The following is a 27,312-nucleotide window of genomic DNA, read 5'->3' as shown; positions in this document are numbered from 1 at the left end:
CCTGAATATCATTGGAAGGACTGATGCTGAAGCTGAAACTCCAATACTTTGGCTACCTGATGCCAAGAACTGACTCATTAAAAAAGACCCTGATGCTGGGAAAGATTGAAGGCAGGAGGAGAAGGGGACGACAGAGGATGAGATGGTTGGATGGCATCCAACCATCAATGGACATGAGTTTCAGTAGGCTCCGGGAGTTGGTGATGGACAGGGAGGCCTGGCGTGCTGCAGTCCATGGGGTTGCAAAGAATCAGACACCACTGAGCCATTGAACTGACTGACTGACTCCCGCGGCGGAGCTGCGGCTCTCGGACTCTGGGCCCCCTACCAGGTGGGAAATAAGGGGTTTGGGGAGAGAGACAGAGAGGAAGGGACAGGGCGTCTTCCGCAGCCTCGGGCGCGCCCTTTGTCTAGACAGCCTTCGGGAGCTGGGCAGAGGCGGGGCGGGGCCAGAGGGGCGGCGGGGCGGGGCGGGCCCATGGGCGGGGCCTGGTCGGCCCTCGCCCCGCCCCATCGGACGTCGGCGCGGAGCTCGCGCGGGGAGGGGAGGAGCGCGGAGTCCGCGCGCCGCCTGGCCCCGGCGGAAAGTTTTCCCTGACGGAGTTTTTGGCTGCGGCGGAGGCGGCAGCGCGGCGGCCCGGGGAGGCCATGGACGCGCTCAAGTCCGCCGGGCGGGCGCTGATCCGGAGCCCCAGCCTAGCCAAGCAGAGCTGGGGGTGCGGCGGCGGCCGGCACCGGAGTGAGTGTGTGCGCGTCCGCCGGGGGCCCGGGCTGGGGGTCGCGGCGCACGGACCTCGCCTCCTGAGGGGCCCCGGAGTGGGGAGAGAGGCAGGGCCTGACCCCGCGCCCTGTGGCCCGGGAGCGACTTTCCCCGACCCTGCGTGGTTGAGGGTCTCCGAAGGTCACGTCCCCACTCCAGCCCCCATTCTTTTCGGCCGTGGAGGAGGGGCAGGAGCTGGGGGAAGAGACGGGAGCTCGGGGTCCCCAGGTGCGGGCTGCAGGTCGGAGGAGGCGCCTTGCGCGACCCGGGCACCTCCCCTCTTTGGACAGCCAGGGGAGGCGGGAGCTCGGCGTCTGTACCCGGGAGGTGTTGGGGGGAAGGGACGTGGGGCCGGGGGGGATTTGGGAAGACACCCCCACCCCGCGCCCCTGCATTCTGGCCCGCGGTCAGCGGCCGGCGGGCGCCCGCCTTGTCCGCTTCCCCCAGTCCAACCCACGAAGTCAGCTTTTAACTCCCTCGGGCGCCCGGAAACCGACTCAGGTGCGAGCCCGGGCTTCGCCGGTACCTGCTGGAAGTTGGGGGCGGGGCTCAACCTGGGGTCTCAGGAGGTGCCTCCCACCCGCCCCGTCTAGACCCCTCCTCTGGCGGGGTTCAGGTGGCCCGGCCGGCGTCCTGGCTGTGTTGGAAACCTGTTTTTATTTCTCGCACTTCGCCGCTTGAGCTTCCGAAGTCCCTAGGCCCCCGGGCGAAAGGCAGACTCTGCCGCCGCCTCTCCCAAGGGGCGTCCGGGAGTCTGCGAGGAACCTCACTGGGCTCCCCCCTCCTCTCCCTGTCTCCAGTTACTCTCAGGGAACCAACCAGTCACCTGGCACCTTCCCCCGCGAGGCCTGAGAAACCCAGCCCAGGTCCCTCCTTTTTCAGGAGGAGTGGCTTGCCTGGGGTCACGCAGCGCTTTACTGGGAGAAACAGAGCCAAAGCCAGGACTGCTGCACTCTCCCGCCTCCCCTGCCGACAGCCTGGGACCCGGGCCTCTCCCGCACCAGGAAGCCCGCTCTCAGTACTCTCCACCCTCTTCGGTCTTGGCCTTCCAGGGCTCCACCAGGGGAGCCCGAGTTCCCTAGGCTCAGGAGAGGCCCCAGAGTGCCAGCGTGTCTGGGCCTAGGGTGTCTGCCCTGCCCCACCTCTTGCCCCATTCTGCGGTTCCAGCGGTGCCTGCCTCCTAAACCAAGAAAGACTAGCGTTGGGAGCATGGGCTGGTGCCTGCTGGCGGGGCTGGGGTCAGGCCATTAGGACTGGAGGAGGCCAGGGATGCATCCATCTCCCACATTTATGGACTCCCAAAATAGCTCCTTTAAATATTTGTGGGATTTGATCAGAACTTCAGAGAATGATGGCCCATTCCAATGGGGAAACCCTGTCGTTTTCTCTAGGGATAAGGGAGGCGCGAGGACAGGGAGGGAACCTTAGGAACACTCCCTCTTTCTTCCCCCATTCAGTATGGGGAAAGGGGAGAAGTAGCCACCTTGAGTGGCAGAAAAGTTTCTCCTGCCTGTTCTGATCTTGGACAAGTCACTTGTCCTTTCTGATCCTCAGTTTTCTCATCTGCAAAATCAGGATAAAAACTCTAACCTGGCAGGGATGTGGTTTGTTAGTTTGCTTTTATTTTTTAATGATTTTTATTTATTTGGCTGCCTTGGGTCTGCTGCCAGGGGGCCTACTTTGTGGCATGTGAGATCTTGCCTTGCAGTGCAGTGGGCTTCTTTCTGGTTGTGGCTTGAGGGCTCCAGAGCGTGCCGGCTCAGTAGTTGTGGCACGTGGACTTAGTCTCCCCCACCTTCCCCCCTGCATGCGGGAGTCTTTACCATCTGAGCCACAAAAATTTATTTTTGGCTGCATTGGGTCTTCATTGCTGCGAGTGGGCTTTCTTTAGTTGCAGCAAGTAGGGGCTGCGCTTCCTCGTGGTGGCCAGGCTTCTCATGGCAGCGGCTGCTCTTGTTGCGGAGCACAGCCTTCCCTCGTTGCAGGTCTTGGCTCTGGAGCACGTGGCCTCAGTTTTGGTGCATGGGCTTAGTTGCCCTGCGGCATGTGGAATCTCCCTAGACCGGGGATCGAACCTGTGTCTCCTGCCTTGGCTGGCGGATTCCTATACACTGCACCACCAGGGAAGTCCAGAAGGTATAATAGATTCTTAACCACGGAACCACCAGGGAAGTCTCTCTGGCAGAGGTGTTGAGAAGGTTGTTGACAATAACATTTCCTTCTGGCACCTAACTGGTGGTTTCCTTCTGCCCCACTCCCCCTTCCCCTACTTGTCATGTGGGCCTTCACCATGACTCTTAATGTGGTGGAACAAGTTTGTGGGGGGCTCAGAGCCTGTCTACAACTGCGTAGAAAAGGAGAGGAGAGCCCTGTTCCTCTTAGGCAGACCCCAGTAAGCCAAGAGTGCCGTCCTGGAGCCTTCTGGACCTAGAATGAGCTGGGGTGAATCCCCACCTGTCCCTGGTTAAGTCAGTTTTTTGATGTGTAAGTTGTCGATAACAGTAGTACCCAGTTCGGTGTTGTTGCTGTTGTTTGATGCAGGTTAACTGAAAGCATGTTTTCCTGGCAGAAAGAGTTCAATGAATGGCAACTACTGTTTTTGTCACTCTACCTTTTAGGTAGGGTTTTTCTTCCATTATCGTGTTTGCTCCTGTGAGGTGTCAGAGCAGGGATTCTTATCAGATTCATTTTTCAGATAAAGGAACCTGAGGCTCGGGAAGTGGAGTCAGTGGCTCCAACACGGAGCTTCCAAGAGCTGGCTCCAAATCCCTAGCCCAGGGGTCTTATCAGTGTGGCCTCATGGACTCTGACCCCTGGAGTGACTGAGGCAGGGCTGGCCACCCCTGAGGACAGCGTTGGTCGCAAGTAGAGGGGGAGGCGGTGGGGTGTGTCTGGGGTAGGAGTGCTGAGGCAGCCTGATGTGGGGTGGTGTCCCAGCCAGGCCTTGGATCCAGTCCTCAAGGTCTGAACCCTATGCTTGAGTTTGGGGACCAAACTGAAGCCAGTGGAGTTAAGGTTAGACCTGATATCCGCTGTCAGCTGTGACTTGCTCCTCACCCCTCAAGGTCCTCAGCTAGGATTAGTGTGATCATTGTTTTATCTGCACAGAAACTGAAGCCCGGCGTAGGGCTTGCCTGAGGTCACAGAGCAAAGCCGGCAGCAGACAGGCTTCTTTGTCCTGACCCTCACCGCCCCCTGTCTCCCAGTTACTGCTGACTTCCAAGGGGGACTCTCTCCTTCTCCCACACATGGCTTCCCCCCTACCCCCACCCCATGCCATCTCTTTGGGAACCATAAATATTCTATTTCAGTCCCTGGCCAGGGGTTTTCCTTTCTTCCAGTTGCCTGGAAGGCTGACTCACCCCACCCCCTCAATACCCTTATTTCCACAAGGAGTCCCTCTGACCCTCAGGTTCCTGCATGGGTTGTCAAAGAACTCTGAGAGAGACCAAGGAAAGAAACCTGAGGTGCAGGTTTCAGCAAAGCTGGTTCATGGTAGTCGGGGGTGGGACGGAGGATCTAGTCCTACTTATTCATAATGTTAACTTTGAAAGATATAAATAAACCCAAACCACAATATACTGAGCACGGACTGTGTCGGACACTGATAGAGGTATTGGGGAGGCTGGTGAATGAGTTCATCTCTGCCCTCTGGGGTAGGAAGCATGACTGGCGCACCAGTGAGTGGTGTGCTTGTGGGCAGATAAAGCAGGTGAGGAAGTGATAGGCAGTGTCTTTGTTTGGGTTCTAGAAGCAGATGCCGAGACAGGGGTCTGAGTACAAGTCGCTTATTTGGGAAGAGATCCCAGGAGGTATTCTTAGGAGAAGCGAGAAGAGAAAGGACTCCAAAGAGTGGACACCATGAAGCCCGTTTTCATTGTAGGCAACTGAGAGGCCACCCCAGGGGGAGCTCCAGAGCAGTTAAATTTCATTTGAGGGGCAGTTCCTGTCAGTGGTTGCAGGGCTGCTGGAGACGGGAGCTCTTACTGCCCCAGGCTGAGTGGGCATCCAAGTCTCCAGCAGCCAGAGAGAGTGGCATGTCAGGTGGCCTGGGTGGAAATGGTACCTACCTTGGGCTTACCAGGTGGCGCCTGGATTCTTTACCTAGAGGTAAAGAACCAGCCTTGCAGTGTAGGAGACGAGGGTGCCATCCCTGGGTTGGGAAGATCTGCTGGAGAAGGAAAGGGCAACCCACTCCAGTATTCTTGCCTGGAGAATCCTTTGGACAGAGGAGCTTAAGGTGGGGCAATGAGAGTGTCAGTGCAGGGGGTCAGGGAAGGCTTCTCAGAGGTGACACGGAACATAGGGGTGAATACAAGGAGGGAGGAATCTGGAAACAGCATGTGCAAGGGACATTTAACTGGCGGCTGGGACTTCTCGCAGCCTGGTGGCTGAGGGTGAGGTGTGTGGCTTGACAGAGTCCGGTCACCCACGGCCTGCTGAAAGTGAGCCAGATGTCCTTTCAGGCAGCATGCAGGGCAGGTTACCTGTTCTTCCTGGGTGAGCCTGAGCCTGGCCCGGCTCATGAGAAGGGGCTCGGCAGACTGCAGGAGAGAGTCACAAGCACAGCTGTGAAAGTCAAGGCTCAGCACCCTGGATTCTGAGTCATGCCTAGACGCCACTGAGCATCTTCATCTGCCAAATGGGAGTCCTGATGAATCCTTGACTCTTCTCTAAAGAACTGCACATGGCTATGTACACTTTTGCATTTGACCCTTGGTAATGACCCAACCAGTCCATCCTAAAGGAGATCAGTCCTGGGTGTTCACTGGAAGGACTGATGCTGAAGCTGAATCTCCAGTACTTTGGCCACCTGATGTGAAGAGCTGACTCATTGGAAAAGACGCTGATGCTGGGAAAGATTGAGGGCAGGAGGAGAAGGGACCGACAGAGGATGAGATGGCTGGATGGCATCACCGACTCGATGGACATGGGTTTGGGTGAACTCCGAGAGTTGGTGATGGACAGGGAGGCCTGGCATACTGCGGTTCATGGGGTCACAAAGAGTCAGACACGACTGAGCCACTGAACTGAACGGAATGACACGGCACTCACACTTGTGATCTGCCAGGCATGGTTCTAAGCCCAGCTCATGTATGTCCTGATTCCATCCTCACCACATCCTCACCCACACAGTCCTGTGGGACTGATACTACTGTTGATACCGTTTTAAAATGTGGAAGCCAAGGACCAGGGCGGTAGAGTGACGATGAACCCCACTGCTGCTGTTATCATTTTGAGGGGCTTGGCAGCTTACAGAATCTTAGTTCTCCAACAAGGGATTGAACCCAGGCCCCTGCAGTGAAAGCACCGAGTCTTAACCACTCAATCACCTTTTAAAAAAATCATTATTACTTTCTTTTGATAATCTTAATAACTTCTGAAATTTGCTTAGCATGTTTCACACGCTGAACCTTTTTTCTGCTGACACTCCTGCAGGACTGAGCCCATTTGTCAGATAAGGAGACTGTGGCCTGGAAAAGTAGCCCCACTCCAGGTCACAGCAGAACTTGGGTCCTCTTCTGGAGATATCACTCTGTGGCTCCTGAGGCCATCTCCCCAGCAGGCTGGAGGGGACTGGAGGCCAGGAGCCCAGTTGGAGGATCCCTCCTAGCCCACGGATTTGGCCGTAGCCCTGATGTTCCAGCCATCAACCAGGCTGGAAGGGGCACGGGGCACCCTGCGCAGCCCTGACTCCCGGGCAGGGGCCCCTTAGTGAGGAAAGAGTACCATGTTTGCAGCTACAAGTCAGACTGGGCATACGGTCCATCCGTCCCTAGCTAATTCTGACAGCAGGTCATCTGTAAAAATCACAAGTTAAAATAGCACAGTTATTACACACTACAGGGCCAAAAATAACCAGGACCGGAACAGGGCTGTGGACTCAAGCCTGTATTTGCCTAGGGGCCTCTGGGAGCTCTTCCTGATGCTTGGGTTCCTCCTCGAAAGGAACCCGTGGCCTCCAGCGTGAGGTGGCTGGGTGGTAAGCTGGGCGGTTGTGGTAGCGAGCCTTACCTCTGTCTTTGCTGAGTGCTCCCAGGTGCTGGTTTCTTCCGGGAGGGCGTGGGGCCTGAGAGAGCTGACACCTCATCAAAGAGATGATTCATGCCCCAGAAGTACGGGAGTGGAGGCAGGGTTTACTGGAGGGGAAGAAAGTTCCTTCCTGGGCCTGGGAGGCCAGGGTGATGGGGGTGGGCAGGGAGAAGCAGAATGAAGCCCGATAGCGTCATCGGGCAGGGGTGCACCTCCTCCCCGCTGGATCGTGGAGGAGGCAGACGTGCACGGAAGCCCTTGAAGAGGAGAACACACTAGCAGACAGCTGCTTGGTGGTGGGGAAATGGCTACGGGAGGAAGAGGAGGAAATCCATACCCAGAACAGAGTAGCCCCCTGACAGGACAGAAGAGGCCCCAGGAGGCAGGACCATGGGTGGGGCCCTGTGCTAATAAGCACATTACACTGTATTATCTCATTTTATTATCTCATCAGAGGGTCAGAACAGCCCTGTGAGCTGGAGACTCTTGCTTCTCCCATTGTGTAGAGGGCTTCCCTGGTGGCTCAGTTGGTAAAGAATCTACCTGCAATGCCGGAGACCCGGGTTCGTTCCCTGGGTCGGGAAGATCCTCTGGAGAAGAGAATGGCAACCCACTCCAGTATTCTTGCCTGGAGAATTCCATGGGCAGAGGAGCCTGGCGGGCTATAGTCCACGGGGTTGCAAGAGTCGGACACAACTTAGCAACTAAACCACCACCATTTTAATAGAAGAGACAGCTGAGGCTCAGGGAAAGTTAATTAACCTACTCAAGCTCAGTGGGTTCTAGGATTAAGGGCCTTGCTCTTAACCACTAGGATATACCACCTCAAAGAAGGCTTTCTGGAGGAGACTGGATGGAGGGGTTTCAGTCTAGCAAAAATGAAAGGGAAAGTGAAATCGCTCCGTCATGTCAGACTCTTTGCAACCCCATGGACTGCAGCCTACTGGGCTCCTCCGTCGATGGGATTTTCCGGGCAAAGGTACTGGAGTGGGTTGCCATTTCCTTCTCCAGAGGATCGAACCCAGGTCTACCTGCATTGAACCAGACGCTTTGCCCTCTGAGCCACTAGGGAAGCTCCTTGGTCTAGCAAAGGGAAGGGCATTTCTGGTAGAGGGAGCTACTTGTGAGCAAAGACACAGAAGTGGGAAAGTGAATGCTACATCATGGGAGGAAGCTCTGCATGACTGGAACCTCTGTTGTGTGTACGCGCGCCTGCGTGTGTGTGTATGTGTGTGCGCATGTGTAGGAGGAGAGGAGGCTGGGCAGCCTGTAACTCCCAACAGTGCTTGTGGGCGTTACCTGTAGTGGATTGGGAGCTGGGGTCCCTCTGACTTGCTGTGTGACCTTGCACAAGTCCCATCGTTCTCTGGGCCTCCGTTTTGTCATCTGTCAAGTAAGGGGGTTGGGGTGAGGGTCTCAGGCTTGGTGAGTGGCCACCAGTCTACCAGGGCCCTCTTCCAGGAGCCCACAGAAGGGATGGGTCAGGCCAGGGTAGGAGGATTGCAGAAAAATGCCAAGCATTTCAGAAGTCAGGGGGAACTGGGGAATATCTTGACAACAAAGAGGTCGTCCGTGACCTTGGCAGGCTCTGGCCCTTGGAATGGAGGGAGCGGAAGTGGCTTTGGAGAGGGGCCAGGAAAGGGCAGAGCCAGCGGAAATGAGAGCGGAGACATGAAAATGCGAGGATGTTTGCCGAGGGGCAGGGGTGGATGAAGAGAGGAACAAGGCCACGCCTGAGGGACTGGGATTACCTGCCTGCAGCCTTGTATTGAGAAGCAGTTCAGAGCCTTTAAGTCGGAGGGAATAGAGCTGGAGTGGATTAGCAATGTCTGCCCAGGACACAGGTGACAGGCCTGGCCTTACCTGGTTTGCCCTCCTGGCTCAGAGGGGTCTCAGGTTGAAAGTGGTGGTCTGGGCAGATTACTACAGAGAGGAAGCTTCAGGAATTAAGAACTGTTGAGGGAAATACCTCTGGCTGTAGGAACTTCTCCCTGACATTTTGCTAAAAGGAGGGTAGTTTGCCTCATGGGAAGATAGTATCGCCTAATGGTTAGGAACTTGGGCTTTAAGTGTGACTTAGACAACTGATTGGACCAATTCCTTGTCCTGTGAGCCTCAGTTTCCTCATCTGTGAGATGAGAATAAGGGGCTTCCCTGGTGGCTCAGACGGTAAAGCGTCTGCCTGCAATGTGGGAGACCTGGGTTCAATTCCTGGGTTGGGAAGATCCCCTGGAGAAGGAAATGGCAATCCACTCCAGCACTCTTGCCTGGAGAATCCCATGGACGGAGGAGCCTGATAGGCTACAGTCCATGGGGTCGCAAAGAGTCGGACACAACTGAGCGACTTCACTCACTCACTAGCTTGTAAGGTAGTCGTGAGTGTTAGAGCGCTGTTTTTCCCTGGGGATGGTAATGTTCTTGGTTTCTTGAGGGGAAGGCCCATTGTCTGAGTTCTCATCACCTAACAGGACTGGAGCACCTCGAGGACTTTCTGATTCTCTTTGGAGGATCAAATGAAATAGACTCCTGGTTGACGGACAGAGGATGGGATCCCTTTGGGAGTCTTCTCAGTGGGGCCTGGCCTTCTTTCAGGGTAGAGGCTTAAAGGCAGTGGGCCAGGGTCCAGAGCTGAGGATGGCATTGGGGGCATCTCGGGCCTGAAAGCATCCTTGGTGTTGTCTGGGTCGTTCCTTCACTCGAGCATGCCAGCTTGCATGCACCAGGTTCCTCTTCACCTGGGTCTCACTCTGCAGAGTAGGGACTAGGAACTTCTGTGAGTTCTTGTATGACCCGTACCCCAGCGAAGACCACACTTCTCCTCTTGTCCTGCCTGCTCAGGGCCTCTCACATGGGTGGGTCCAAACAAGGGCCTCTTTCCAGCCCTCCTTCCTGGTCTGTTTCACTACCCAGTGAGCCAGGCTCCTCCCCTCTTTCCAACCTTCCTTCCTTTGGTCATGGTCAGAGCTTGCAAAGGGTCCTTCCCGGGGGTGCTGCTGTGAGCCACCGCTGCAGCCCAGGCATTGTTAGCCTCAAAGAGGAGAGAGGCCTTCCCCAAGGCCATGCAGGTGGAAGGAAGCAGAGCTGGGATTTGAACCCCGGTCTTCTGGAGTCCGGTGGCCTTCGTGTCATGTCTTTTGAGCAGTCACCTCCCTCGTTCCCCACTAAGCCTTACCTCACCCCTGCTCTCCTTGGACTGCTGTCTCTTTCCTGGTCTCCCCTCCTCCCTACCTCCTGGGGTCTGTGGCTATGCAGAGAGAGGAAAACAGGCCAGGCTGGGGCCATGGGAATCACCTAATCTTGAATTCTAACTCCAACCCTTTACTCATTGGCCTTTGTCTGCCAGCTTCATCTTTTTGAGCCTCAGTTTCCTAGTCTGTAAACTGGGAATAATATCCATCTCACCAGATTGCACTGAAGATTCAATATGAAAGTGGCACGGTTTTCCCTCAGAAAATATTAACGCTAAAGTTAAGAGTTTGGGCTTGAAAATAAGAGTTTGATTCTGGGCTGTTGTACTTGCTGGCTCTGTGGTCTTGGTCATGGGATTTCGCCTCCCTGGGTCTCAATGTCTTTGTCTCTAAATGGGTATGATAAAAGTGTCTGCCTCACAGGTTCTCCTGAGGGTTAATGAGAAGATTTTATGTAAAGCTTCCTACCATGGTGCCTGGGATATGCTAGAAAATGTTAGCCTTTCATTAAAGATAAAAATGATAGATAGGGGGACCCCAGTGTCTCTTGCTGGGTCTTCCTAGGAGATGGGGGCTGCAGATGCTGGCCTTACCCATCAGGGTCTGAAGGCCTGTCCTCCTCTGCCCAGAGCTGCCTGAGAACTGGACAGACACCCGGGAGACCCTGCTCGAGGGCATGCTCTTCACTCTCAAGTACCTGGGCATGACGCTGGTGGAGCAGCCCAAGGGCGAGGAGCTGTCAGCCGCCGCCGTCAAGAGGATCGTAGCCACGGTGAGCCCAGTCAAGGCGGGTTGTGGGAGCTCCAGGTGGGGGGCTAGCTCCTGCGGGGGTGGGTGGCACCCACCGCCTGCCTTATGACCTGAGAGGCAGGGTGGCCCTCTAGGACTGATCGCCTCCCCAGCTCTTGAGTGAGCACATGCCCTCGGAGTCAGCCTCTCCTGGTGGTCTAGGCCCCCCTCAGCTCAGACCCTGGCAGGTACAGCGGGTGGAGCGCAGAGTCCCCACCCTGCTGGACTCTAATAGCGCATTCAGTCCTCAGAGTCTGACACCCCCTCCTGGCTGTGTGTCCTTGGGCCAGTGCTTTAACCTCTCTGAGTCTTTTTCCTCCCGAGGCGAACCCTGCCGCCTGTGAGGATGACTCGAGGTGCTATGCTTGGCAGACAGCAGGTACTCTGTGAGCGACCCGTGTCTCTGTTTTTATCAGAAGAGGGTGTCGACCAAATTATCTTCCCCGTCACGTCTCTACCAGTCACCCGAACTGAGGCCTTCCGTGGGCCTCACATCGGGGGCTCAGAACAGCGGGGAGTCACCCACGAGGGTGGGTCCCAAGTTCGGGCAGGTAAGGCTCCTCTGACCCACGTCTGCCCCAAGGCCAAGGCCAGCGGGAAGAAGCTGCAGAAGGTGACTCTCAAGGTGTCGCCCCGGGGGATCATCCTGACGGACAACGTCACCAACCAGCTCATTGAGAATGTGTCCATTTACAGGTACGCTCAGCGTCGCCCAGCTTCCCTCTGCCCCTCCGGGCGGTGGGTGGAGTGCTTTGTCTGAGTCCAGGCTCTACCACTGCCCGTCGGGGTGACCCTGGGGCCTCGGGTTTCCTCATCTGCATCTGTCGGGGTGGAAACAGGCCCCGCCGCAGGGGCTGTTGTGGAGCACCCCTGGCTCACAGCGTGCGCCTGGCTGAGTGGCTGCTGCCGCCGTCACTAGTTGCAGCTGCCCTGGGACACCCTGCGCCTCCCCCCTTGTGCTGCTGAGTCAGGCTTGGAGCAGTCAGCAGCGCCGTCACTGCCTTTTTTCGCTGGGATTACAGCAGCTCAGCTCTGGACATCTGGCCAGGCGTCCAGGGAGGCCTCAGGCGCATCTGAGGCCAGAGCGCAGAAGATCTCGGTAGCGGGTGGGGGCTGGTCACAGGGCGACAGGCCCGGCCCTTGGAGCCTCAGGCCATCCCTGCCCCTCTCAGCTGGTCAGTTGTAGGACTTCAGAGCTGGAAGAGACAGACAGCTCAGGTCCATTTTCCACCTGGGTAGCTGAGGCCCAGGGAGGGAATTGCCCTCATGGTGAGGTCATGACTGGGTTGAGCCCAGGACACCGAGGGCAGAGTTGTGTCCCTACACCCTCTTGCTTCATCTCCAAGGAGGTGGCTCAGCCAGCTAGAGCACAGACCAGTCCTGGGGTTGGGGTTGGAGTATGTGTGTGGGGGTGAATGTAAGCTGGGGGCTCGTTGTAGAGTTTCTAGCTTGTGTCTTCCTCTTCCCTTCCTAATTCTGCCTGCCTCCTTCACCCAGCATTTACCTGCTCTGCTGAGGTCTGTGCCAGGTGAGGGGATCAGACCCATCCTGCCTTCAGGGAGCTTCTAGTTGAGGAGGAGATGGAGGGGAGGACATGAGACAGAAGTGCTTCCCAAGAGGGCAGAGAAGGAGAGGCCTGCCTGGGGTTACCCGGGAAAGCCTCTCCTTGCTGAGGCGTGAAGAATAGCAGGATCTAGTTGTTTGATCCCAAAGACCCAGGGCATTAAGGAGACCGGCTCAGGGCTGGAGAAGAGGTGGCTGGGAACCTGGCACCCCCTCCCTCTGCCCACTTGGGGGTTTTAAATAGTCCTGATTGATCCCTTTGTCGATGCCTGTGATTGAAGCTGGGGCCACGTGAGTCAGGGAGTCTGCAGAGCTCCTGTCCCACCTCTGGGCCCACAGCTCCTTTCCCAACAGGGATTCCCAGGACGACTGGAGGCCGCACGGAGGGATCAGATGGGGTGAGGGCGTGTTTCAAGCTGGGGAGCTGCCTCCTAGGCCCCCACCCTGCTCCCAGCTCCTTTCCCCCTGGCCCGAGCCCCAGGAGGACCTATTAGCAGTCTCAGTCATCCTGGGAGCAATGGGCCTGGGACTCTTCTGACCTGTGATCAGAGGGAGGGCAGTTGGAGGGCCTTCAGGTGAAGGGCATCCTTCTCCTTCCAGCTGGTCAGCACAAACCTCCATGAGGCAGCATGGCAGTGGCTATAGCCCCCGGCCCACTAGCTTGGTGGTCTGTTAGCCTTAGTTTTTTCACCTGAAAAGTGGGGGGGATACTAGAACCCATCACAGGGCAGTTCTGAGAATTCAGCGAGGTGCCGTCTAGAAAGCTGCCTGGTGTGCAGTAAGGGTTCAGCTACTATTGTTTGGGGATGTGGCCTTCCTCCAGTCTTTCCCATCACTCCTTCCTGCCAAGCCTGGGTTCCCTCCCCTCCCCTGTCCCGCCACAGCTGGCCCAGGACGCCAGGCCCAGAGTCCTGCCCTGGTGGAATGGGACTGCAGGCTGTCTGGACCTCGGGATGCGCTCTAAGGGGCGTCCCGGATGCAGTCAGGCCCCTGTCCCGGAGGCTGGTGACACTCCCCCTTGCCTTTCAGAATCTCCTACTGCACGGCAGACAAGATGCATGACAAAGTGTTTGCGTACATCGCGCAGAGCCAGCACAATGAGAGCCTCGAGTGCCACGCCTTCCTCTGCACCAAGCGGAAGATGGTCAGTTGGGGGAGGCTGGGCTCGGGCAGCGGGAGCCTCAGCTTGGGGGCCCTGACTGCAGGGGAGGCAGGACCCAAAGGGGTTATCAGTTAAAAGTCTGAAATCCCTGGGAACCTCAAGTGGTTGCTCAGCTGAGAGCTGAGGGCACCCATGCAGGGCCGCAGGTCACCTGGCAGGGTGGGCTGCCTGCAGCTGGCCTGTGGGTGGCCACAAGCCCACTTTCCCAGTGAGCACCCTGGGGCCCCTTCCGCTCTGTCATATGATTTGATGGATTTGAAGTCTAGGAGAGGTGGTCTGTCCCTGGTATGGTCTGGGGATGCAGGACCTTACAGAGGTTAGTCTTTGGAGACTGGTGATCAGAGCAGCCCAGGGTGAAAGGCAGAGGTGAGGGCCACCAGAGGACCTTGCTGGCTGTGGCCAGAGCAGCGCGGGAAATGGGCCTATGCTGGTACCTACTCTGCCTGTTTCAATGGTCATCTCTAAGGTATCGTCTCATTTGCTCCTCAGAACAACTCTACGAGATGGGTGCTGTAACTGTGTTCACTGTTTTTATTTTTAATGAGGAAACAGCCTCACAGAGGTTGGCTGTCTTGCTCAAGATAACGTAGCCAGCCAGGCAGAGGGAGGGTCTAAACCCACGTTTCTTCCCTTCCTGTGTGACTAAGGAGCCCGGAGCCCCTTACCCCATTTCCAGGCCACCCTGATCACATCTGGCTGGGGCAGGTGGGACCTCGGTGGTCTCTGGGCTTTTGTCTTGAATTTCGTGGCAAGCTGCTGGAGTGAGTCAGCCTTTGGCGTTGAAGTTTTTGTTTCTGAGGCCCCTGAGGTCTGAGCATCCGCCCTGTAAGGAGGTTCCTGACATTTATTGGTTTAGTATTGTCCTCGGTTGATCTCTGTGTCTGAAGCCCAGAGCCCCAGTTCCTGTATCCTGGGGTCCTTAAAGCCAAGGAGACAGGATCTGTTCAACTCCCCTGTCATCAGGGACACATCCAGGACGTCCCGGTATTGAAGTGGCCCCCAGGCTTTCTGCCGCCCTCAGGGCCAGCAGTGGAGCACCGTCCAGTCTCCCTCTCTGCTCCTATAGCCACTTGGCTGCTTCTGACTCTCACCCTCCTGCCTCGCTCCCATAAGGCCCTTTGTGATTGGGCCTGCTGGGTAATCCAGGATAATCCCCACCTCAGAGTCCTTAACTTAATCACACTTGCCAAGTTCTTCTTTCCTTGTAACAGGTTCTAGGATTAGATTATGGACATCTGGGCTGGGAGGGGTGGGCGGGCTTCCCTTGTGACTCAGCTGATAAAGAAACCGCCTGCAATGCGGGAGACCTGGGTTTGATCCCTGGGTTGGGAAGATCCCCTGGAGAAGGGAACAGCTACCCACTCCAGTATTCTGGCTTGGAGGATTCCATGGACTGTATAGTCCATGGGCAGGCAATGAGTCGGACACGACTGAGCAACCTTCCGTCTTGTGGAAGGAGGGGTGTGGTTCAACCGGCCTCAGGGCCTGTGGAAGGAGCCCTGTGGGAGGAGTCTGGCCGGGCCTGACCCACCCTGCGGCCGCGGGCGAGGCCCTGCCCCTCCCTGGGCTGCGTGGCCGTGGGGATGGAGGCCTCCTCCCTGGCCCCCTGCGCGGCTCTCGGGTCCCAGCTGCTTCGTGCGCCTTGTTTCTCCCCTGTAGACTCAGTGTCGCCAGCCGCTCCCCCGGGCCCTCGTGACGCCCTGGGCCCCTGCACTGGTGGCTTCTCCCGTGACAGCCCTGTTCCCCACAGAACAAGCGTATTATGTCCCCATTGTTTGTCTCTTCCTCCGCACTGAGCAGAGCAGGCGCTGGGCAGGGTAGCTGGCCCTCGGCCATTGCTGCAGAGTAGGGGCTCCCAGCATGCGGGGACTTCCTCCGGGGTGGGGAGAGAGCGAATGCTGGCCCAGGGGCTGCAGGAGCCTGGCCTGGGGCCAGAGGACTTTAGACGGGCTTGAGTGAAGCCAGTCTGCCGCAGGCTGAGAGGTCAGGTTTACTGGGGGAAACAGCCGGCCACTGCTCAGTGCTGACAGCAGAGCCCGCGGCAGAGGGCCGGCTCAGCGCCCAGGCCCCTCGCTTTCCTCGGCCTGTTCTCATCTGCATCAGGAGCGGCTGGATCTCGGTTTGTCCTTCTCCAGCCTCTCCCACCTGGCCTCTCCGATTCTAGCAGGCCCCTCAGAGAGACAGCCCAGCCCAGGGTGGTGTAAACAGACCATCTGACACGCGGGTGGTGTCCTTGTGGCTCCCAAGGCCTCAGCCAAGGCCGGACTGCCAGTGTGTTATGGCCTCGTGGCCTGGTCGCGTTGAAGATCCTGAGACTCTCAGGGCAGAGAGGATGTGGCTGACGAGGAGGCAGAAGGTGAAATGGGTGCCCTGGTCTCTGCATCCCTGCTGCCAGTAGGTCCCTCCACAGACGCGTGCTGCTCCCTGTCCTGGGCAAAGCTCTGTGCCAGGCCCTGGGGACCCTGGGGAGTGAGGCCACGCAGAGGAGAGCCAGGAATCAGTTACTGGCACACAGGGAGCTTGGTTCCCAGGTGGTGGTCACTGTCATGCTGGAGGTCGTGAAGACTTCCCGGAGAAGGAGACACTTTGAATTGGGCTTTGAGGGATGAGTAATAAGTGGGAGGCCAGGCCAAGAAAAAGGGGGCAGGGTGGTGAGAGGGTGGGTGCACTCCAGCCCAGGAATCATCAGCACGTGAAGACATGAGGTGACAACTTCAGTGATATACTTGCGGGTGGGGGATTCAGATGTCGCTGGAGCCTGGGTGGATGGCACCTCAGGGGAACCCTGAATTTGGATGCTGATGCAGCCCTCAGTCCTTTTGGCCAGCGGCCCAGAGTCTCCACATCTCCACCCTTCCTCACTGGGCTGCCTGAATCAGCAGGAAGCCAAGACCCACCCAGATGGAGGGGCAAGGGGTCCCTTTCTGGGTCGCCCACCAGTTCAGCTCAACATGGGCGGCAGAACCACCAGGCCTCTCTTCCCTGGAGGCTCTTCTTGTGCATGGCTAGGATAAGATTCTCTACAAAGAAATGTTTTTATCTGCCCATCTGGGAGCCCTCAGCCAGCACTTCGGCCTCTGGGCTCGGGAGGAATGTGCCGTTGCCAGCGCCAGTGGGGAGCCCAGGGCTGCAGGACAGGTGGCCTCCCTGATTCTACCTGGGGTCAGGTGGGCAGGGCTCTTCTCCCTCTCAGGACAGTGGTATCCCCCAGGTAATCCTTTGGTGCAGCAGTTAATGCTTCTGGGCAGCAGGGCTATGCAGGTACCTGGCCCCATTTGGTTTGAGTACCCAGCTGGGATCCTGGATCCCGCAGTCCTGGCCCGGGTCTGCAGCCCTAAGCCCAGCGGTTCCCTGTGAGAAGCTAACCACTTGGTTATCCGGAACAAGACAGGGACATGAAAAACTGGGCAAGGTAGTACCAGGTCAGGTAATAAGACAGACCCACAGACCAGAGGCATTCAGGAGGGGTGGATACCTGGCATGTGGAATCAAGGAAGGCTTTTCTGTGGGCAGACGTGAACACTCCTTCCATCTCATGCTGGTGCCCAGATTCCTGCAGTCACCCAGGAAAATGGGGCCCACCCCCCCTCCCAGTCGCTGTCCAGCCTGGGCTTACAGCCACCTGCAGGCATCTGCATCTTGAGTTATATTTGGTTTAACTTGCAGCTCGGGACTTCAGGGCGAAAGGGCGGTGATATATGCAAATGAGCAAGCAGATTTATGCAAAAACAGCATCAGGCCTGTGTCCCCAGATTTCCTGGAGGCAAAAATAATGGCATTCCCATCTCCCTGCCACACTGGGTGACCAGCCCTTGCTTGGGTGTATAGTGATCTGACTCTGGCTGGTAATTAGCCCGTATTTTTAGTTCATGGGCAATTCTCAATGGTAACTGGGTCTATTAAACTTGATTCAGACGTGACAGCTTAAATTGTAAACAGCTGTGAAGAGTTTCATACTTAATTACCATATTTAAGTTTTGCCATAAAGCACCCGTACTTCTATCAAAAATGTAAATGACGGAGACATTCAAATGAGATTTTATACTTCGTGAAGTTTAATTGGCAGGGATCAGTCAGCTTGTTTAGGGATTTTAAATTTTGAAGAAGAGTTTTAAAGCCAGTAGCCACAGATTCATTTCTCAATTAAGTTGAGTTGTCTGGCTGAGGGGAAGGGAGTGGGGCTGAGGCTGGTTAGGCCTGAACTTGTTGTGTACTTGAAAGAGTCTGGCACTTTCTTCCCCAGGCCAGGCCTGCAGAGGAAGCTACCCGTTGCTTCTGGCTACAGCTGCAAGTTCTAGGACTTTCACTCCCAGAAGTCGAGCTGATTAACCCTGAGCTGAAATCAGAGAGGAAGGGGCTGAGATGAAGGTGGGCTGAGGGTCGGTCCTGGCTGGAGCGTGAGGCCTCAGAGACCTGTCCCTAGGCAGATGCAATCCAGCCAGCAACCTAGGCACCCCTGGAGGGCTCTGGAGATTAGGGGTGTTCACAGAGTTGATGCTTGCCTTTAGGGAGCACCCAGTTGGGGTGACAGGCAGGCAAGCATTGGCTTTGCTGGTGTCTCAGCAGTAAAGAATCTGCCTGCAGCGCAGGAGACCCAGGTTCAGTCTCTGGGTCAGGAAGATCCCCGGGAGGAGGGCCTGGCAGCCCACTCCAGTATTCTTCCCTGGAGAATCCCCATGGACAGAGGAGCCTGGCAGGCTACAGTCCATAGGGTCACAAAGAGTCAGACACGACTGAAGCAACTTGGCAGGCAGGCAGGCATGCAAACTGGTAACACTTTCATATGATGTCACTAGAGAGAAGTAGGCAAGGCTGTGGGAGCCCAGTGCCTGCGATGTCATGTGACATGGCATGGCATAGCATGGCGTGACGTAAGAGAGGTGATGACATGTAGGTTGGGTTTAAAGGGGTAGATGGGAATCCCCCAGGGATTGAGGGCCAACGTGTGGCCTTTCTTTATAAGTAAGTGATGGCACTGGATGGTTTTAGTCTTCTGCCCCAGGCCCTTATTGACATCCTGCTCCTGCCAGGAAGTGACTTCCCTGGTGCAGATGGTACCTACAATGTGGGAGACCCAGGTTTGATCCTTGGGTTGGGAAGATCCTCTGGGGAAGGAAATGGCAACCCACTGCAGCACTCTTGCCTGGAAAATCCCATGGACAGAGAAGTGTGGTAGGCTACAGTCCATGGGTTCGCAAAGAATTGGACACGACTGAGCGACTTCACTTTCACTTTCCTGCCAGGAAATGAAAGACCCTTTCTGGCATCCAGTTGCAAGCCCGTTTGACCCGCCATAGTCCTGACCAGAGTCCAACATGTGGCTCATTCAGGCAGTGGCGGGGGCCCTTTCCCAACTCTGGCTTTTCTGTTCTGTAATTCTAAGGGCTAAGTTACTATGTGAAGTCCTCAGGTCATCAGGGAGGACTTCTTGGATGAAGTAAGCCTCATGGTTAATTAATTGCATTCAGGGAAACTCAAAGGGGAAGGAAAAAACGTGAAGGTGAATAGCCATTGCCAAGGTGGGGGGTTGAAGTACCAGTGGGAACCTTGGCTGGGCTCCTGGTAGTGATGATGGGGCCTCAGCTGCCTGGGTAAGGTGTGGCCCCTTTCCTTCCAGGCTGCTTTGGTGATGGGGAGGGGCTGGGGTTCCGCCTCCACCCATCAGACATTCCAGAGCCAGGGTGGGCCTGGCCTGGAGTCCCAGGGCCTCCAGTGGAGACTTGCTGTTACCTGCCTAACAATGTACCCCTCCCCCGACCCCACTTCCTGTTCTTTAGGCCCAGGCTGTCACCCTCACAGTAGCCCAAGCCTTCAAAGTCGCCTTTGAGTTTTGGCAGGTATCCAAGGAAGGTGAGTCTTGTTCGTGGATGTAGCGAGTGGGGGGTGGGGGTGTTGAAGAAGACCAGCTGAGCAGGAGGGGCAGGGCATATGGCAAAGGCTCTGGAGTCAACTTCATCTTCATCACATACGTGGTTTGTGGCTTTGGCCAAGTTCCTGCACCTCCGAGCCTCAGTTTCTCCATCTGAAGAATTGGGAACAGCTTTCTCCCTCCCCCAGGGTTCTTGTGAGGAGTAAATGAAATGTGCCGAGTTTCTTTCCTCCCTTCTGGAGGCATGACACCTGGCTCCCCTGAGATGGGCCACAGCTTGCCCCTGCCGAGGTGGCTAGGGCTGGAGTGCCGGGCTTGGGGACTCCCAACACGCTGTGCTTGGTCCCACAGAGAAGGAGAAGAGGGAGAAAGCCAACCAAGAGGGAGCGGACGTCCTGGGCGGGGGCCGCCAAGACAGCGCCCCTTCGTTGAAGAGCCGTGAGTCTTGAACTGGGGAAGGGGCCTGCCCTTCATCCAGAGCATCCCCCCGACCCTGGCCACCTCCCTGGGCCGGGGTCAACTCCTAGGTTCTAATTTTTATTTTGTTGTTAAACTAAAAATACTTAATTATAGAAAAATTAGCAAATGTAGGTAAAGGGAAAAAATGACTTGTTGAGGTGTGTGTCCAGACATATCCAGGTATGTCTGTGCGGATACAGAAATCTGGGTATATGTCTCTTCCTCCACACTTTACAGAACCTCAATGCCTATTGTGAATATGGGTTCCAGCCTGAATCACAAGTGGGACAGAGCTTCCCACCGCTTGGGCTGCTGTGCAGCTGCCTCAGGAGGTTCCAGGGTGGGTCTCGGTGGTCTGGGTGATGGGCCTGGAAAAGCCATGCCCAAGGAGGGAGTCGGGACCAGACCAGCCCAGGAGACACCAGGATGGGGCCCAGAGGCTGGGCTGAGGACAGGAGCTTCCCCTCCCCCTGACGCACCTGACCCCTCATAGTGGTCGTCACTGGGAACCTGCTGGACTTGGAAGAGATGGCCAAGGCCCCGCTGTCCACGGTCAGCGCCAACACCACCAACACGGACGAGCCACCGCGGCCTCAAGCCTTAAACAGCAGCAGTGTTGTCTGGGTGAGTGGTCACGGGGCCTGGCGATCCCCCACAGATTGAGCGAGCCTCGGCCTGGTCCCCGGATGAGGCCTACGGCAGCTCCTGGGTAGGCCCTGGCACCCACTTCCTGCAGGCCTCTAGGAGGTCCTGACCCTAGCAGCACCCAGGCCCCGGGTAGGGGATAAACAATGTCCCTTTGAACCTAGGGCTGCGTCGCCAACAGGCTTGGCTCCCAGCAGAGCTGTCTCCTCACAATGCCTGGCCTCTTGGCCTGAGCATCCAGCTCTGCCCACTGCAGGAACAGCCAAAGGCCCCCTTGTTCTCACTGCGGGCCGTTCTCTCCTGACGCCCCCTCCCCCTCAGCTGTCTGAATGAGGAGCCTGAGACTCAGGCAGGCAGCCTGGTCCTTGACTGGCTCTGTGACCCAGGGCAAGCTCCCTGATCTTTCTCTGTCTCAGCTCTTTTACTTCCTCAGTGATGATCATGACCTCTGCCTGAAGAACCTTCCAGAGGAACCTGATTTTTTTTTTTAATTAGAAAATTTTAAAATTCATTTATGGATAATTTCAGACATGAAGTATTACAAAAACAGTACACAGAATTCCTGTTCCCCTTCATATAGATTCCCCAATTGTTAACATCTTACATAACTGCATTACAAAGATCCAAATCATTAACATTGATACAGCACTGTTATATAAGCTACCAGCTTTGATTCACATTTCTCCACTTGTCCCTCCAGTGTCCTTTCTCTGGTCCAGGATCCACTGCAGAAGGACGTGTTACTTTACTTGTAACGTCCCTTTAATTTTTAAAAATGTGGACTGTCGAGAGACTTGAATAAGTGCCAGATCCCACTGCCTGTTGGGGGCCACCCCAGTGTCCCCCGAGTGGACACCGTGAACTGGTCTGGGAGCCAGCCTTGCCACCTGCCTGTCCCTCAGGAGGCTGCGGAGGGAGCCTTGCCCAGTTTTGTTTTTTTTTTTTCCCACCTAGGCTGTGGGATTCCTGCCACCAGCTATCCCTTATGAGCTTAGAATCCTGGCTCAGCTTTCAAAAGTGGGTAAAAGCAAGAAAACCTTCCCCCAACCCTCTCCCTCTCGGATCTGGAAAGCCGCAGAGATCATTCAGTCCAATCTCCTCATTTTATAGAAGGAAAAGCTGAGTCTCAAAGAGCAGCGGTGACTTGCCTCACTAAGGTGTCGCCGAGTCGTGGCAGAGATAGGAACTGAACCCCTGGGCCTCTGGGCACCCAGGGGGCCTCTGTCCCATCCCAGGCTTGGGTCCCTGTGCTGAGATGCTGATGGCAGTGGCCAGGGGGAGGCCTTCCTGTGTCCGTTCCCCCAGGGGCCCGCCAGACTCCTCCCGTCCTCCTACAGGCTCGGTCCCCGTAGCCTCCCAGGGCTGTGGGCATGTGCTCCCCCTCGGAGGGCTCTCACCTCCCGCTTTGTTTTCCCCAAGGAGCTGGATGACGGCCTGGATGAAGCATTTTCAAGGTAACTTTAAAGCTGGGCTCCTGGTGCTGGGGAAGGAGGCCTGGCGCTTGTGGGAATGGGGTGGGGAGCTGGCCTCCAGGGCTCTTTGCTGTGTCTGAGAACATGAATTCTGACCTTCTCCAGAGGGAAAATCTCAACTTGAGTACATCCAGGGGTGGGGAGCTCACTGCTCAGCCAGGCCTGCTAAAGTGTCCTTGCCGGTGAAATCTGAAGCTGTTTTTCCTCATGGCTGCTTGAGCCCAGTCTGAGCTGAACTGAGTGCAGTGCAGCTCAGGTTGGCTTGCTTTTCCTGTGCCTGGTGTGGCCTTCAAAAATGGGCTTTTGGCGCAGGTTTTGTCCGCTCCCGAGGTTTTGCCTCTATGGAAAGGGGTAGGGAGAAGGCAATGTTAAATTAAATCCATGTAGCATTTACTTGTGGAGAAGGCAATGGCACCCCACTCCAGTACTCTTGCCTGGAAAATCCCATGGGTGGAGGAGCCTTGTAGGCTGCAGTCCATGGGGTCGCTAAGAGTCAGACACGACTGAGCGACTTCGCTTTGACTTTTCATGTTCATGCATTGGAGAAGGAAATGGCAACCCACTCCAGTGCTCTTGCCTGGAGAATCCCAGGGACGGGGGAGCCTGGTGGGCTGCCGTCTATGGGGTCGCACAGAGTCGGACGCGACTGAAGCGACTTAGCAGCAGCAGCAGCATTTACTAGGGGTGGGAGTGAAGCCCATCAGGAGATAGGTGGTCTAGCCGGAGGCTGGTGGCATTTCCCCTGTTTACCAGAGTTCATCTCTGTCCACGGCTGCCTTCAGCTCGGGGACACACCACCACGAAGGCGGGCTAAGGAGAGGCCTGGGCAGCTCAGGGTCCTGAATCAGGCCTTCCTTTCTCCCTTGGGACCCACAGCAGCCCCCCACAGCCGTCTTCCCATTCCCCATCACCTTCCTGCCAGAGCCAGTGGGAACCTCAGCCCAGCACTGGTGAGGGTGGGGAGCGGCAGATGTGGCCCCTTCATTATTCTTGTGGCCATCTCTCCTGCTTCCCTGGCTGACTGCAACCCTCCTGTTTGAAGGAAATCTTTCATTTGCTTTTTCCAGATTACTGAAGTGTCATATGCCCTTAATTAACAACTTTGAAAATCAGCAAAGCATTAAACAGGAAAAACACCATCCCATAATCCCACAGCCCAGACTTTGGGGCTTAACTCATGCTGATCCTATACATATGCATTTTTTTTTTTGCCTTGATCAGCTCATGATATTTGTATTTGGGGATCCTGATTTTTCACTCTACACTGGTATATATCTGGAGCATTTCTCCAGGCTATTAAAAACTCCTTGTAAGCACCTCATTCATCGACTGCCTCACATTCTTTTAAGGATGTGGGCTGTAATTAACTCTCCGGATTTTTTTGACATTTAATTGTGCCACTTTTTGAATTTACTTTGTGTACGGCGCTGTGTTGAACGTAGTTAGAGCCAGTGGTCTTCCATGGTTTCCCCAGACCCCCTCCCATGCACACCCCTCTCTGCCCTGGCACAGCTGCCCTTTCTTCTCTTCCCTGGGCATTTCCTGATGGAGCCGTGGGTGCCCCAGCCTCTCTGTGGTGGGAATGCCACTGCCTGCCCCACAGTTTCCTGAGCCACTTGACCCTCAAGGATAGACTCTCTGGTTAGAGGTTCCACCTCTCCCGACATCTGGGTCTTTCTTTTCTCTAAACAAATAACGTTATTTATCATTTTTGGCGCAGTGGGTCTTCATTGCTGCAGGAGCGCTTTCTCTGGTCACGGTGCGCAGGCTTCTCATTGTAGTGACTTCTTTTGTTGCAGGGCATGGGCTCAGTAGTCAAGGCACGTGGGCTCAGTTGCCCACGTGTGGGATCTTAGTTCCCTGACTAGGGATCAAGCCTGTGTACCCAGGTGAATTTCTAACCCCTGAACCGCCAGGGAAGTCCTGGGTCTTTCTTCTTTGTCCCCGAATCCTGCCGTTTGCCCACCCATGCTCTCTCGCTTCTGACCCTGGTGCTGGACTGCCTCCTTGGGCCCCCACCAGTCCCTTGCCTGGGCCCCCAGCTTACACAGCTCTGCCTTGCAGGCTGGCCCAGTCTCGGACGAACCCTCAGGTCCTGGACACTGGACTGACGGCACAGGACATTCATTATGCCCAGTGCCTCTCGCCTGTCGACTGGAACAAGGCTGACAGCAGTGGCGCCGAGCCGGACGACCTCTTCAACTTCTGAGGCCTGGGGCTGGCAGGACACGTGACGAACCAAAGCTCCCCACGTTTGGGATGGGGGCCAGCTCCTGGACAGCCCCCCGCGCTGGCCACCCTCCTCCAGTCGGCAGCACTGTTAGCCTGAAAATCAAAGTGCAGCCAGTCAAGCAGAGGGAAGAAGATATATATTTTTTAACCCTGTTCTTTCTCTAAGAACTGAAAGATGCCTTGAATATTTATTCAGTGACTCCTGGTTCCAGAAGCCGGTTTGGCATCAGGCACGAGCGCAGTGTGATAACCAGCTTCCTGCCCTCTCTTGTGTGAGTGCTGCTCGCTGTGGGTATCAGGATGGTGACCAAAGTATTTCTCGTCCCTTCTCTCTGAGGGCCCAGATTTCCCTGGAGGTGCCCCTGCTCCTTACTGAAAGGAGCTGGGTCCTTCGTTTCTGCCACCCTTTGAGCACAGGAGGGCCCCGCAGCCTCGGGAGAAGACGCTTCATCCTGCTCGCCTTCCCAGCAGGCCCCAGCAGGCTGGGGCTTGAGCTTCTGGCCCCGGGGGCACTCAGAGAGACAGGGGCAACCCCTGACCAAAGACAGCATGTGGTGGCACTTTAGAGCAGTCACCACGGGTGCGGCCCCCGCTCCTTGATGGTGCTGTGTTGTGTAGAGCTTTCTTGCTGCCCTTCTTCCAAGAGGAGGGGCCCAAAGTCCCCGTGGAGGGTCCCCACCAGTGCTGCGCACCAGTGTGACGGGCCGCTCATGGGCCCCCAGAGTTTGCCCGCAACAGTGGGGCCATCTGTGTGGCCGCCCTCCCTGCCCTCCCCCGTGTGCACTGCTGCTGGCTCTGAGCCCCACCTCCCCATACTTCCTGAGATGACACGTGAAACCTAACACCTAGATTTGATCTGTGACTCGTTGGTCGCAAGTTTCAGACGAGGAAACTTGAGGCCACACGTGTGGAAGAAGAAAGAGTCGAGAGTGGAACCCAGATCTGGTGCCAAAGCTACCTTCTCACCCCCTCTGCTCACAACTCGCACCTCCTTTTTTTTCCTCTCTAGCTTTGTTGTCCTCCCAGGAACCAAAAAGCCCCAGCTATTTTCTGACCAAAATGTGTTTCATAACAAACCATCTGGTGCCTTTACACACAGAACTGGCATGAGCCTGCATGCCCTGCTAACTGTCTTGCTGTTGATTTCCGTGAAAATGGAAGTGTTTGAAGTCTGCTAATTCAGAGGGTGAAACAAAACCAAACTTCGTAAGCATCACGCAGTTCCTTCCTGACGCTCCAACCCCAGGTCAGTGCCAGCAGCCACCTGTCTTCAGAGTCTACCCTCCTCCCCTCTCCCACAGGGCTCCCGGCAAAGCCACCAGCACACCCTCCATCCTCAGGTGCCTCCCAGGTCTGGCTTTACCAAGCTGAAGTCCCTGGTGGTAGTCGGAGCAAATTACACCAGCCTAGGAAACACCATTTTTTTAGATTTTGCGTATCTAAGCATTGGAATCAGAGCACAGACAGAAATACCTGGGTGAGACGCGGGGTAGAATTGTCTTTATCAGAATGTGGCCCTGGCCCAGCTCCCGCACCCCACCGCCCCGCTATCCAGCCCAGACCTCCTTGGTGTCAGCCCGTGTGTCTGTCATGAGGCAGCAGGGACTGGGCCTGACACAGGCCGCCCTGGCGCGAGGGTCCAGGAGCCCAGAGAAAGGCCCTGCTGTGTGTGTGTGACTCGCAGTGGGGTCTTCATCTGGTCCCCGGCCAGCAGCAGTCATTGTGCTCCCTGTGTGTCTGCAGATAAGTTTGTGCTTTGCTTGGTGTTGCTGTAAAGGAATTCTAAAAAGGAAAAACAAAAGTAATAAACGTTCTCTTTTTGAAATACAAAGAGCACTCTGATGGAGCGGCCTCTGGCGGACCCTGCCCTGGGGTGGTTGGAGCTGTGGTGACCACAGGCCCAGACGTGGGGAACGGTGGTCTGTGGTCCGGCAGATGAAACCAGCAGGCCCTCTCTTCATTGGCCGATGGGCTGTGCGAGGTCATCTCTGGATAATATGGTGAGCTCAGCCCTGGAGAGGTCTCTGAAGGTCTAGGTCAAGGCCCCTAACCAGGGTCTGTGACCCCTTGAAATATACATGGCCACGCATATATTTCTCTTGGGAAGGATGTCCGTCATTTTTCTTGCCCTCTCAAATGAGGCCGTGATATTTATTCATTTGGCAGACTTTGTGCTAAACTCAAACCAGGCCTGGGACTTCGTGCTGGGGACTAAGCGGTCCAGACACCTTGTCCATGTGGACTCAGGACACTGTGGCTTGGGTGATGGGGGTTGGTGGAAAGTGTGTTTTGGTAACTTGGGAGACCCAAGGTCTAGCTCTGGCTTTGCTGCCTGGGGCTATGACTCTGGATCCGTGACTTCTTTCCTTGAGCCTCAGTTTCCCCATCTGGGAAAAGGGTACAACCATCACGACCCTTTTCTGCCTCTCTGGGTTTTGTGGGACTTGAGTGACAGTTACCATTTTGTTGGCGGTGGGCATAGATGGCTCAGAGGTTATCACAGAGCAAAAGCCAGTTTGGACCAAATATATTTAAGGAAGTCAAAGTAAAAGTGATAATGGTGGGCACCGTTAACTGAGCTCTCTTTCTCTGTGCCCGTGACTGTGCCAGGCTCTCAGCTCTACCTCATCACACTGCTTCTCTTGAGCCCAGGTGGTTCTCGCTCCCTTTCCTGCTGCAGGTACTGAGGCTGCAGGCACTGAGGCTGCAGGCCATGCGGCCAGAACTCGGCAGAGACACACAGCCTCAGGTCTGTGTGACCCTCCACTCTGCCATGCCCCAGTCCCCCCAGCAGCCACGTCTGTAGTTGTATCACCTGTGGCCTCCCTTCGAGCCACACAGAAAGGCCACCACCTTCAGGCTCCGGGGTGGGGGTCTCCTCGGACATTTATCTCTTTGTCCCTTTTAAATGGTGATAATAAAGTCTCCAGAATGCAGGGCGGAGCCCTCTGATGTCAGCTCTTGGCAGAGCAGCTGTGAATTCTGAGCGGATGGAAGATGACGGAGAAATTCTCTCCTTTCTTCCTCTCCCATAATCTGAAAAGACAACCAACAAGTTCATCTTTCGGTTTAAATTTGGCCAGTGCCTTTAGTCTCCGGATGTCTCAAATCATGAATCCTGAGCACCCGCCATCTGCTCT

General features: G+C 55.9%; 1 protein-coding gene across 1 annotated transcript; it reads left to right on the top strand.

Annotated features, from left to right (window-relative positions):
• The first annotated feature begins 616 nt into the window (after positions 1-616).
• LDLRAP1 (low density lipoprotein receptor adaptor protein 1) lies at positions 617-25,948 on the top strand. Its single transcript, XM_068968210.1, has 9 exons — positions 617-739; positions 10,611-10,753; positions 11,354-11,466; positions 13,363-13,477; positions 19,273-19,345; positions 19,716-19,802; positions 20,317-20,447; positions 21,888-21,922; positions 24,005-25,948. Exons 1-9 carry the CDS (start codon positions 649-651, stop codon positions 24,147-24,149), a joined length of 933 nt encoding a protein of 310 aa, XP_068824311.1. The 5' UTR covers positions 617-648; the 3' UTR covers positions 24,150-25,948.
• The last annotated feature ends 1,364 nt before the right edge of the window (positions 25,949-27,312 follow it).

The sequence above is a fragment of the Capricornis sumatraensis genome, chromosome 3, assembly GCF_032405125.1.
Source record: "Capricornis sumatraensis isolate serow.1 chromosome 3, serow.2, whole genome shotgun sequence".
In the NCBI taxonomy this organism is placed as follows: domain Eukaryota; kingdom Metazoa; phylum Chordata; class Mammalia; order Artiodactyla; family Bovidae; genus Capricornis; species Capricornis sumatraensis.
The sequence above is the reverse complement of the archived record's forward strand: the minus strand, read 5'-3'. Positions and strand labels throughout refer to the sequence as shown.

Excerpts from the sequence above, each read along its gene's own strand:
- LDLRAP1 (XM_068968210.1), top strand. The coding sequence starts at position 649 with ATGGACGCGCTCAAGTCCGCCGGGCGGGCGCTGATCCGGAGCCCCAGC. Across the intron at positions 19,346-19,715 it reads TTGGCAGGTATCCAAGGAAG|AGAAGGAGAAGAGGGAGAAA; the intron begins GTGAGTCTTGTT and ends TTGGTCCCACAG. Across the intron at positions 20,448-21,887 it reads ACAGCAGCAGTGTTGTCTGG|GAGCTGGATGACGGCCTGGA; the intron begins GTGAGTGGTCAC and ends GTTTTCCCCAAG.